This window comes from Pipistrellus kuhlii, unplaced genomic scaffold (assembly GCF_014108245.1).
Source record: "Pipistrellus kuhlii isolate mPipKuh1 unplaced genomic scaffold, mPipKuh1.p scaffold_m20_p_5, whole genome shotgun sequence".
Classification (NCBI taxonomy): Eukaryota; Metazoa; Chordata; class Mammalia; order Chiroptera; family Vespertilionidae; genus Pipistrellus; species Pipistrellus kuhlii.
The window spans coordinates 23,445,371-23,457,889 of NW_023425551.1; the positions used below are offsets into that span (position 1 = coordinate 23,445,371).

At 39.0% G+C, this 12,519-nt stretch overlaps 2 protein-coding genes across 4 annotated transcripts in view; one reads left to right on the forward strand and one right to left on the reverse strand.

Annotated features, from left to right (window-relative positions):
- The window catches only part of PEX3 (peroxisomal biogenesis factor 3), a 23,086-nt gene continuing 10,567 nt past the window's right edge, over positions 1 to 12,519 (forward strand). For 2 of the 3 annotated variants that reach the window (XM_036413388.2, XM_036413389.2), the window contains exons 1-3: positions 1 to 229; positions 5,348 to 5,479; positions 8,148 to 8,229. In XM_036413388.2, the coding sequence (XP_036269281.1) occupies positions 157 to 229; positions 5,348 to 5,479; positions 8,148 to 8,229 (287 nt within the window). In that variant the 5' untranslated portion in view covers positions 1 to 156. The remainder of the gene's footprint in view (positions 230 to 5,347; positions 5,480 to 8,147; positions 8,230 to 12,519) is intronic. The other variant, XM_045573213.1, reaches the window with a different exon arrangement.
- The window catches only part of FUCA2 (alpha-L-fucosidase 2), a 25,429-nt gene continuing 24,644 nt past the window's right edge, over positions 11,735 to 12,519 (reverse strand). The window contains exon 7 of the mRNA XM_045573211.1: positions 11,735 to 11,756. Within this exon, the coding sequence (XP_045429167.1) occupies positions 11,751 to 11,756 (6 nt within the window). The 3' untranslated portion in view covers positions 11,735 to 11,750. The remainder of the gene's footprint in view (positions 11,757 to 12,519) is intronic.

A 12,519-nucleotide genomic window follows, 5' to 3' on the forward strand; every position in this document is an offset into this window, starting at 1 on the left:
GTGTTGGGGATTTCTGGAGCGCACCCAGCCGGGACCACGGCGTTCCTGCCGGGTCGGTGGTCCAGGGCAGGTGACAGAGAAACCGTTTCCTAGTGCAACCCCCCACCCCCACCCCTACCCCTACCCCTAGGCAGCCCGCACCTCCAGGGCCCGAAGATGCTGAGATCGACGTGGAATTTTCTCAAACGTCACAAAAAGAAATGTATCTTCCTGGGCACGGTCCTCGGAGGTGGGTGACAGCGTTCTTGGAACGGGGCGTTGGGAGGAGGGGATGGGAGCGAGGAGATTGTCTTCTGCAGCAGAGAGGCCGGGGACCACAGTCTGGCATGTGTAGAGCGGAGTCGTTCAACCATCTTACGGGGAGCAGGGCGACGAACCTCCGGGTACTTTCCATCCCCCCCGATTGTGAAGGGTGAGCCCTTCGCCCTGACGCTGCCCCTTACTCTGTTGGTCGCCTGTCCTTTATTCTCACGGACCTTGGGAGAACTCCCCGCGATTAAGTTTCTGTTTCAAGGCACCATTCTCGTATAGACACATGTTGTTGTTGTTGTTGAATGCTCTTCTATTGTTTTTCCTGAGGTTCTGGGTTTCTGTTTGAAGCTCCCGGTGCTTAGCTTGGATTTCCCCCTTCGTACAAGTGTCATCATAATATTCTAGGAGTTACCTCGACTCTGTACACCAAGTGTTGTTTTATTGGAACGTTTGGAAATAGCACACTTGTACAGAAGGGCAGGAAGATACACACTAGACAAGAAAAGCACAGGTCGATATGTTAGCTCCGTTTCTGCTATTTTTAAGAACACGAAGTGTGCAGTGAATTGTGAAGTAAGTCGGTGCTTTCTGGATGTGCCATCTTCCTCGGGCTCCTCAGGGTTGTGATCATTGCCCACACAGTACCGAGTTGCAGAGGCTGAAAGGAGATTTAGAAACAGATAACAATCTTGGGAGCCTTTTTCATCATCTGGCAGTCATTTCATAACTAGCAGGAATGTAAAGGAGAGAATAAAACGCCTGGTGAGCTATAGGAGAAGAAAATGTAGGGCTGTAAAGAAATTTATAGATTTTGAGTTTTTTGAGAAATATCACTAACCACATGCTTTTGGTTACAGAAGCATGTAAAAAAAAAAAATTTCCCAAGGAGTAGGGTTGCTTTTCTTTTACTATTATTAGGTTATATTCTATTATTACCCCCCAAACAATTTGAAATTAACAATACTCTTAGCATCAGTGATTTAGATATGTTGATTCTTGAAAGTTTGATCAGGCAAGGAGAGAGGCTTTTTCAAGTCTCTGAGATCTGTCATAATTTTATAATGAAATTTTCTGGAACAAAATTTTACTGATAAAATGTGTTTTCTCATATATTCAGCCACTGGCATCTAATGTGTATTTAGATTATGCTAAGACTGTGGAATCCATTTTATTTAGAAGCTAAAGATATATGTGTGTTGGAAGAAGTATAAATAAAATATGTTTGCCACCACAAAAGGAAATGAAAGAATCTCTCTTTAGCAATTTCAGAAAGACTGGTATACCTTCAAAATTTATGGAAAAATCTAATGCTACATTAGGAGTAAATCGTAGGGAAAGCAAAAGATCTAACTTCAGAGGTAGTTATAGATCTTGTCAAAAATCTATTGAGAACTTTATAGTTACAAATTGAGAGGAATGAAAAAGAAAGACAAGGTTCAGAGAGACAAAGAAAATAATCTTAGTGCTTTATAACAAAAAAAGTTAATCTAAAAGACAAAGTAGATGACCTTATGACCTCATTTTTTTCTGCTTCAAGGAAAAGGTCCTATAACATGTTACACTTCAGTTCATCTAATTCAAGAAATATTAATCAAGTGCCTATAGTACTTATCAAAGTAATATAATTGGAAATAGAGGATTTACAGAGATTTCCAATAGTTACCATTTTGTGCTAAGCTCTTGTCTTCAGTGGGGATGACAACAGGATAGTTATTGCTATCCCATTCAAGAATTTGGGAACTACAGCCCTAAGAATTTAAGAAACTTGCCCAGTGTCTCAGAGTTGCTAAGAAGGAAGCTAGAATTTAAATCTGAGTGTGTTAGACCTCAAATCACATTCTCTTTCCACACTACACTGCTTTGTCTTCACAGACTTCATAGTCTGGTAGAAATGAGAAGTGTCTTAGTCCATCCATGCTGCTGTAACAAAATACCACAGATTGGGTGGCTTATAAACAACATAAACTTATTTCTCACAGTTCTGGAGGCTGGAAGTCTAAGATTGGGTGTCAGAGTGGTTAATTGGGGGCTTCCTTCCAGGTTGCACACTAGTTGTAGCCTCAATGGCAGAAGGTGCACTGTGAAAACCCTTTCATAAGAATACTAATCCCACGTAGAAGGGCTGCACCCTCATTACCTAAACACCTCCAGAAACCCCAACTTCAAATACCCTCATATCAGGCGTTAGGATATCAATATACTGGTATGAATTCGGGCAGGAGGGCACACATTTACAATATAGCAACAAATATACAAATAATTAGAGTACAAAACAAGCTGAAAAAAATATTATACAGATCAACTGCAAATTGTGACTCTTTGATTACGGTTGTTGTCGGTCAACTCATGAGGAACCCATTTTCCAAACTTTTGGACTTTGCCAAGTGCACGCAATTGATTGGAAATTGTTTTCTGTGAACAATTTAAAGTTGTCGCAAGCTCTTGTTGGGTAATTTGAGGATTTTGCACCAAAAGAGCTTGAAGAGCTTCTTGATCAAAATTGGACACACGGCCTCGACCACTCTTGTCATCTAACGAAAAATTTCCCTCGCGAAATTTCTCAAACCAACGCTGGCATTTTCTGGCGCTAACTGCATCTTGACCAAGAGCACTACAGATGTTTTTTGCAGCCTCACTTGCTTTTCTTCCTAATTGGAACTCGTAAAGCATGCAGTGCCGAATATGCTCTTTATCTGCCATCTTCTTAGCCCTAGTTTTGCAACAAAAACCAAACCAAACACAAACTTTTTCAAGCAAAACTTGTTAATTGCACTTCACACGTTCTGTAGATACCACGTGTTTGAAGGTTCTGTCAATACAAGTCAACGCCAAGCAAGATTTTAAACGAATGTTTAAAAACGACATTAATTATTACTAGACTCGATATAATGCTTACGTTAGCAAAAATAATTCAGGATATGTGTTTGCTTTAGAGTTCCAAGAGGAATGCTTCCTCCCCATCTGTGACAAACAGACCAAATTCAATTATTTAGGTCATGCACAATTATTAGGTTCTTTTTAGTTAGGAGCCCTAGGCAGTTGGAGATAGATAAGGATTAGTTACTCCTCTATAGCCTTGTTTGCCAGGTTATAATGAAGCAAATTCTGTCATACACAAAAACATCTGTTAGCAAGGCATAAGTAAAACAGTATGATAAACTTGTTTTATGGGTTCATTGAAATCCCAATGTCCTTTTTGGTGGTACATTTTATCTTATTTTTTTTTTAATGTTATATATTGATTGAAGAAAAAAATGAAAAATACAGAGGAGCTAACAGAAGAAAAAAATCACCTGCTATCCAACTATTCAACAATGATAATTATTTATTACAAGAGGCCCGGTACACAAAATTTGTGCACGGGGGTGTGTGTTCCTCAACCCAACCTGCACCCTCTCTAATCTGGGACCCCTCCATGGATGTCTGACTGCCTGATCAGGCCTAAACGGGCAGTCAGACATCTCTCTCACAATCCAAGACTGCTGGTTCCCAACTGCTCGCCTGCCTCTGCCTGATTTCCCATAACTGCTTATGCCTACCAGCCTGATCACCTAACCACTCCCCTACCAGCCTGGTGACCCCTAACTTCTCTCCCTTGTAGGCCTGGTTACCCCTAATTGCCCTCCCTTGCAGGCCTGGTCACCCCCCTTCCAACTGCTCTCCCCTGCAGGCCTCGGTTCCTCACAACTGCCCTTCCTGCAGGCCCAGTCGCCCCCCAACTTCCCTCTGCCGGCCCGTTTACCCCCAGCTGCCCTGCCCTGCAGCCTTGTCTCTCCCAACTGCTCTTCCCTGCTGGCCTGATCACCCACCTTGCAGACCTAGTCCCTCCCAACTGCCCTTCCCTGCTGTCTATCTTGTGTCCACATGGGAGCAGTCATCTTCGACCACATGGGGGCAGCCATATTGTGTGTTGGAGTGATGGTAAATTTGCATATTATTCTTTTATTAGATAGGATAGAGGGCTGGTGCATGGATGGGGGCCGGTTGGTTTGCCCTGAAGGGTGTCCTGGATCAGGGTGGAGGTTCCCCTGGGGCGTGGGACGGCCTGGGGAAGGGGCCTTTTGTGGTTTTGGCTGGCCACACCCCCTGGCAACCCAAGCAGGGGGGGCCCCAGTGTCTGGGATTTATTTATCTTCTATAATTGAAACTTTGTAGCCTTCAGCAGAACCAAGCCTCCTCCTTGCTCAGTGGCCACAGCCATTTTTGTTGGGATTTATTTATCTTCTATAATTGAAACTTTGTAGCCTTAAGCGGAGACCAAGGCAGGCCAGGGCTGCAGAAACTTGGCTTCCTCCATCACCAGGGGCAACTCAAGCCTCCTGCTCTTTCTGGTCTTGTGGCTGCCACCATTTTTGTTGGGATTTCTTTATCTTCTATAATTGAAACTCTGTAGCCTTAAGCGGAGGCCAAGGCAGGCCAGGGCAGGCGGAAAGCTTGGCTTCCTCCATTGCTGGGGAAACCCAAGCCTCCTACTCTCTCTGTGGCCACAGCCATCTTGGTTGGGTTTAATTTGCTTACTCACTCCTGATTGGCTGGTGGGTGTGGCTTGTTGGTGTAGCAGAGGTACAGTCAATTTACATATTACTCTTTTATTAAAAATTAAAATTCATCTGTGCTTTTGTGCAGTTGCTTACATTAAAAAGAAAGACTTCTTATTTACATTAAAAAGAAAGACTTCATCTACAATATAATGAATATTTCCTTGAGTCGTTAACTGTTTTGTAATGTGGTTTTTAATAGCTATATCAGATTCCATTGTATGGATAGACAGTAATTTATTTAAGCAGTTTCCTATTGCTGGTCATTTAGAATATCACCAGTTAAAGACTTTGTAGACTTAATTCCTTTGTTTTTCAGACCTAGTCCTTATGTACCTGTCTGTCTTTGGCTGTTAAAATGACAGTCTCCTTTACCTTATCTTTAAGTTAAAATTCTTATATAATTCTTTATTTTAGATTTTTAAAAGTTATAATTTTTAGCATTTTGCTAATATAAGCATTATATTTTAATAAACCAGGTTAAAATACTGTTTGGAATATTTAATATACTAGTTGTTATATTAATATACTAGGTTGTTTTAACTATACAATTTTAGGAGTCTATATCCTGGGGAAATACGGACAGAAGAAAATCAGAGAAATACAAGAAAAGGAGGCTGCAGAATATATTGCTCAAGCACGACGACAGTATCATTTTGAAAGTAACCAAAGGACTTGCAATATGACAGGTAAGGCCAGAGAAATATTTACACATGTACAAAGTTATTTAATGATTTATTTTCATTTTTATACCTCCAGGACAGAAAAGGCAAAAGAAGAATAGTAAAATTTAGCAAGTATTTAATTCATGATTTAACTGAAATACATATGGATTTTAAAAAATCAATATACAATATAATTGTTCATTCATTCATTTTATTTATTCATTCAGCAAATAATTTGGGGTACCCAACACTTTTTTTTGGAAAACAGAAGATGAACAATTAAAAAAAAAAAGAAAAGATCCCTGACCTTCAGAGTTTATGTGCTACTGAGAGAAAAACATGATAATCCTCAAATAAGTAACCTTAAGCAGTGACAACTTCTATGAAGAGAATAAAACTGTGGGAAGGGTGGAATTACTGTTTAAGATAAGGTAATCAGGAGAGTCAGGTGTCGAGAAACCAAATGATACATTGGAGGAAGCTATGCAAAAGCCAAAATGCCTGAGGTGGGAGCAAGTATGGCACATTCAAGAAATAGTATAATGAGCAGTAAAAGAGTGATAGGAAGTAAGGCTGCAGGCAGGCTTCATCCCATTGGGCCTTATCTATCACTAGAAGCCCAGTGAACGAAATTCGTGCATAGGGGTGGGGGGATCCCCTCAGCCCAGCCTGCACCCTCTCCAATCCAGGATCCCTCTCTCAACCCTGGACCACTGGCTCCTAATTGCTCACCTGCCTTTATCTTTACCTTTCCCTCCTCCTCCTCCTCCCCCTCCTCCTCCTCCTCCTCCTCCTCCTCCTCCTTCTTCTTCTTCTTCTTCTTCTTCTTCTTCTTCTTCTTCTTCTTCTTAAATAATATCTTTCAGCATTTCATATAATACTGATTTGACAGTGATGAACTCCTTTTAGCTTTTTCTTATCTGTGAAGCTCTTTATCTGCCCTTCAATTCTGAATGATAACTTTGCTGGGTAGAGTAATCTTGGTTGTAGGTTCTTGCTGTTCATCACTTTAAATATTTCTTGCCACTCCCATCCGGCCTGCATGGTTTCTGTTGAGAAATCAGCTGACAATTGTATGGGTACTCCCTTGTAGGTAACTAACTGTTTTTCTCTTGCTGCTTTTAAGATTCTCTCTATCTTTTGCCCTTAGCATTTTAATTATGACGTGTCTTGGTGTGGTCCTCTTTGGATTCCTCTTGTTTGGGGTTCTCTGCACTTCCTGGACTTGTAAGTCTATTTCTTTCACCAGGTAGGGAAAGTTTTCTGCCATTATTTCTTCAAATAGGTTTTCAATATCTTGCTCTCTCTCTTCTTCTGGCACCCCCATAATTCTGATGTTGATACACTTGAAGTTGTCCCAGAGGCTCCTTGCACTATTTTCATATTTTTGTATTCTTTTTTCCTTTTGCTTTTCCAGTTGAGTGTTTTTTGCTCCTTTGTATTTCAAATCTTTGACTTGATACTTGCAATTCTCTAGTCTGCTGTTGGATCTCTGTATATTATTCTTTATTTCAATCAGTGTATGTTTAATTCCTAATTGGTCCTTTTTCATATCCTTGAGGGCTTCACTATATTTTTTGGAGGTTTCTAGAAGATTCTTGAGTAATCTTATAACCATGGTTTTGAACTCTATATCTAGTAGTTTGCTTTCCATTTCTTTCATTGTGACCTGATTCTTTGTCTCCACATTTTGGCTGCTTCCCTGAGTTGATAGAGTGGCTTTATGTGCTAGATGTCCCATAGGGCCCAGTGGCTCAGCCTCTCCAGTTACCTCACGTGGATACTCTTGGTGCACCCCTATGTGGGCTGTGTGCACAGTCTTGTTGTAGCTAAGCCTTGATTGCTATCACTGGGAGGAATTGACCTCCAGGCCAATTGACTATGAGGACCAGTTGTGTCTACACTGGGAGAACTTCTTTGCTGGAGACACCCTTATGGGCAGGATTTGCTTCAGTGTGGCTTTGGTGCTCACTGATTCTGCCCTCTGAGTGTGTTTCTTATGGATGTGAAGAGTTGTAAACTGGATGATCTTACTCTGACCACTGGGTACACTGGCTCTTGGATCTCCAAAGAGGTGCAACTTTAGTTCTGCCTGAGGCCACCCAGCAGGAGCTACAGAGAGATCTGCAGATTTCTCCTCTTTGTTTGAGGTTTGGAGGTGCCAAGATGAGGCCAAGCTGTGAAGCAATGCAAGAAGCTGTCCAGCATTGGGCCTTCTTTTGGAGGCTCTGGGGCGCTCTGACCTAGCTAGAATTTTACAGGTCAAAATGTTGTTCTTAATCATTTTATTATATCAGAAATAGAGTTTTGTGTTTTTTTTTGTAAAGAAAATTTGGAGAGTACAGAAAAAAGAAAAAGAAAAAAAAAAGAATCATCCATAATCCATAGCCCAGATACCACCACTGTTGGCATCTGAGAATAATTCTTCTCATACTTTTTTCTATGTCTACTTGTTTACTTTGCTATAATTATAGTATGCATAAAATTTTGTTCACTTAATATAAGTAGATAAATGGTTTATTAGTATATAATCCATTTTTATTAACATTAATAATAATAATTTGAAAACTCTAATCCTGGCCTTCCCAACCCTTGCTAGTTGCCAGTCCTGTCGTATGGCCTAAAACAATGTGCATTTCTCAGGGAAGGTAGTCATAGCACTTGTGACTTTTATTTTCTGTTTGTGTTACAGTGCTGTCCATGCTTCCAACACTGAGAGAGGCCTTAATGCAGCAACTCAATTCTGAGAGCCTTACAGCTCTGCTAAAAAACAGGTAAATGCAAGGTACAGCATTTTTTTAAATTATATATTGCACTTAAAGTGTGTACAATTAACTGAAATAATTTTCAAACATCTTTGCTTTCTTTTTTTCTTTCTAATTAAAGCTTACAATATAGGCTTATTTGGAAAAAAATATTTACTAACTCTATCTTTGAATTCATATATTTTTTTAAAATATATTTTATTGATTTTTTAAAGAGAGGAAGGGAGAGAGATAGAAAGCCAGAAACGTCGATGAGAGAGAAACATCAACCAGCTGCCTCTTGCACACCCCCTACTGGGGATGTGCCCGCAACCAATGTACATGCCCCTGACCGGAATCAAACGTGGGACATTTCAGTCCGCAGACAGACGCTCTACCACTGAGCCAAACCGTTTTCGGCCATATTTTATTTTGTCCATTTATTTATACTCTACCTTGATGCACAAAATATTTGGGTAAGCAATTATTTATGTGTATTCTGGTTTTTATATAAATAGATCTTATATCACTGACATTACTCAGAAATGTAATTATTGAGTTCTTATGGAATGTGTTTCTGAACCAGATACTAAGTTATGTTAAACAGTGGGCTTCTTAGAGAGTTTATAATTTAAGAGGTAAATCATGTGAACATGTATTTTAGGTAAATAAGGCATATGAACTTACATTTTATTTTATTTTGTATTTATTGATTAAGGTATTACATATGTGTCCTTATTACCCCATTGCCCCACACCACCCTGAACTTACATTTTGTATTATTTACAAAGTGAAGTGCAAATACAACATGAGCAGCAATAATGATAATTTATCTTACCATGACAGTTTACTGGCTACACAACACTTTCACAGATAGGACCTTGTAAATGGAGGCAGTATGTGTTGGGTATTTTAATTTGGTGGTGCTATGTAAGTTTGAGAAGAGCTCCAGAAGAAAGTGGCTTCTTATTTTAATAGGCAAGATGGAGAGAAATGGTCTCAATAAATAAATTTTAATCATTGTGGCCTTATTGAAATATTTACTTTCCTAGTAATCATCCTCCAATACCCAGGGGAAGAAAGTGCTATTGCTGAACTCTCTCTGTGCCAGTGCAAATACCTCACATGCATGCTCCCATTTAATGTTCACACTTGTTCCATTTAATTTTCACAATATCCTTGTGAAGCAGATATTCTCATTCATTTTGCTCATAGGAATTTATTGCTCAGATAACTTCAACAGAAAGCTGGAAAATTTCTTTGAAACATTTTCTTTATTCAGAGAATACCTCCCAAAATGACAATGGATTTGCGTACTTGGAATTTTTTTTTAACTGATTAAAATGTAATTTTAGTTTTCCTTCTAAATTTCATCATTGTTAGAGGTTGACATAATTTTACTATTACTTCCAGATGTAAGTTCAGTTTACGTTAGTTCATATAATTATATGAAGAAGAAACATATCAGTAGATTACTCTCAAATAAATCCTTTTTATCACATGTATGTCCATAAATAGGGGATAAATAAATAGGGGAGGGCAATTAGGGGCAAACAGGCTGACAGTGGAGCAGTTAGGCATCAATCAGGCTGTCAGGGAAGTGGTTAGGGGGTGATCAGGCTGGCGGTTTGGGCAGTCAGAAAGGCAGGCAGGCGAGCAGTTGGGAGCCAGCAGTTCTGGATTGTGAGAGGGATGTCCGACTGTGGGATCGGGTCTAAACAAGCAGTCGGACATCTCTCTAGGGGTCCCAGATTGGAGAAGGTGCAGGCTAAGCTGAGGGACACCCCCCCAATGCACGAATTTTGTGCACCAGGCATCTAGTGTGTACATAAATAGGGAATAAAATTGCATTTTAATTGTCTTAAGTTTTAGTTTTATTGGGGAGGCATGACAAATGAAGTAGTGAGTAGCACCTGTATAAAAGCAACATAAAAACCGTGGCATTCTTCTTCCTGGATGACTCTTTCCTGCAAGGCTCTAGGTTCCCTGTGATAATTAACAAAGGGTATCTTTCCCTTTAAGACATTGCCATCCTAGGAAGGAAGTAGATGAAATAAAATATAATTCAAGACATATTATGTTTGATCTGTGGTTTAAAAAAAAATGTAAAAGCAAACTGGGTGTGAAGATGTGTTGGGCTAGAGAAAACAGGGATTAGTTTTGAAGGGTAATCTTGGACAGCTTTAAAGAAAAGGTGTCATTCCTCTTACTCCATTGCAGACAGGAGAATTTCTTACGTTCTTAAGAGCTTAAAATGGGCAACAGTTCTAATTCACTGTTTCCTTATATCTGTGTTATTTTTCCTTACCTTTCTTTAAATTTGAAATTACTGTTTGCAGATTGAAGTAAAAAAAAAAAAAAAGTCTATTTGAAAGACATTTGCATAAAGAGGGGCTTAAACTCTTACCAAGTGTAATTAAATACATAATAATTGTTTTTGTATTAGTTTTCAGTCAACTAAGGTCTCTTACAAGTCTGTCAAGCAAATTAATTTTCTCTTTAAACTAGTTATGATAATAGCTGACCAGAAATAAAGAAAAGATTTGGTGGCCTTATTTTGTAAGTTTAGCAAATAAGCTTCCATTACTGTTTTTAGTACTTAGCATTCTTACTAAAGACTGATAATGACAATGATGTTTTGGAGACAAAGAAGCTTTAACATATTCTATAATAAAAGAAATAGAACACTTTGAAAGGATTAATTTAATTCTTAAGAATACATTTTGCCAGGACCTGTTTGGCTCAATGGATAGAGCGTCGGCTTGGGGACTGAAGGGTCCTGGGTTCGATTCCGGTCAAGGGCATGTACCTTGGTTGCGGGCATATCCCCAGTAGGGGGTGTGCAAGAGGCAGCTGATCGATGACTCTCTCTCATCGATGTTTCTAACTCTCTATCTCTCTCCCTTCCTTTCTGTATAAAATCAATAAAATATATTTTTTAAAAAAAGAGTTCCCTTTAAAAAAAAAAAATAATAATAATACATTTTAGTGACACTAAAGAATTCCAAGTATAAATTCATGATGTATTTTATCTCTTTGAAAATACGTTCATATAAGTATACAGTAGGTCCTCTAATTACATTGGAGATCTATGACATAACGTGATTTTCGCCATAAGTCAGAACCTACCTTCAAAGCACCTGCATCACTCACATGGAGCATTTACACAGCAGTAATGAAGTGAAACAGTAAAAAAAAAAAAAAAAAAAAAAAAAAAAATATTTAAAAAAAGATATCAATTCCTGACCTTTATTTGTGGTTAATAAATAATAAAAAACATAAAGCACATATGTACATATATCGAAATGACAGAACTTTTTTTTTGTATATAAATAAATGGGAGATGGCAATGTAACCATGAAACGACGTATGTCGAGTTCGACATAACCCAAGGACTGTGTTTATAAATACACATATATGTACTATCTTAGTCTGCTGAAGAAGCTTAGAATTGTTACCCAATAGTGATGAATATCTTTAATTGAAGGTTGCCATCTCAAGCTACCTTTTCCTGCTACCAGGAAATAGGACTCTTGGAGAAATAGCTGATTTCAGGTCTACAGCAAGAAATGAACAAGATAAACACGCACAGTTTTTGATGTCAGTAAGCAAGGAAGCTATCAAAGACTAAATGGGGTAATGTCAAAAGAATTCAGGAACAAGTTAAGTTGAATAGTAAAAAATGGACAATTTGAATATCAATAAGAATAAGTAAAGTGAGTTGAGATACATCAAATATATATTTAAATTCATGTGTCTTGATACTTTAAAACAAAACAAAATAAAAAAACTTCATTATTTACCTTTCAATGACTATAGGATCTACTTCATTATATGTAAAATGGTAAATATGGGAAAGAAATAAACATTGTTTCAGTTTTTCCTACATGATTTTATAATACATACTAGAGCCCTAGTGCATGAAATTTGTGCGCTTGAGGGGGGGTTCCTCAGCCTAGCCTGCACCCTCTCCCAGTCCGGGAATCCTCAGGGGATATATGACTGACAGCTAAGGCCCATGGGGAGCTGGGCTAAGCTGTCACAGAGGTAGGAGAGGCTCCCACCACTGCCACTGCGCTTGCCAGCCGTACGCCCAGGCTCAGGGCTTTTGGCTAAGCAATGCACCCCCTGTGAGAGCACACTAACCACCAGAGGGCAACTTCCTCATTGAGTGTATGCCTCCTGGTGGTCAGTGCATGTCATAACAACCGGTCGTTCAGTCAACTTGCATATTAGCCTTTTATCATATAGGATATTCATATACTCTAAAAGAGTAAAAAACTAGAAGGATATGCACCAGTATGCTAGTGCAAATAGTTG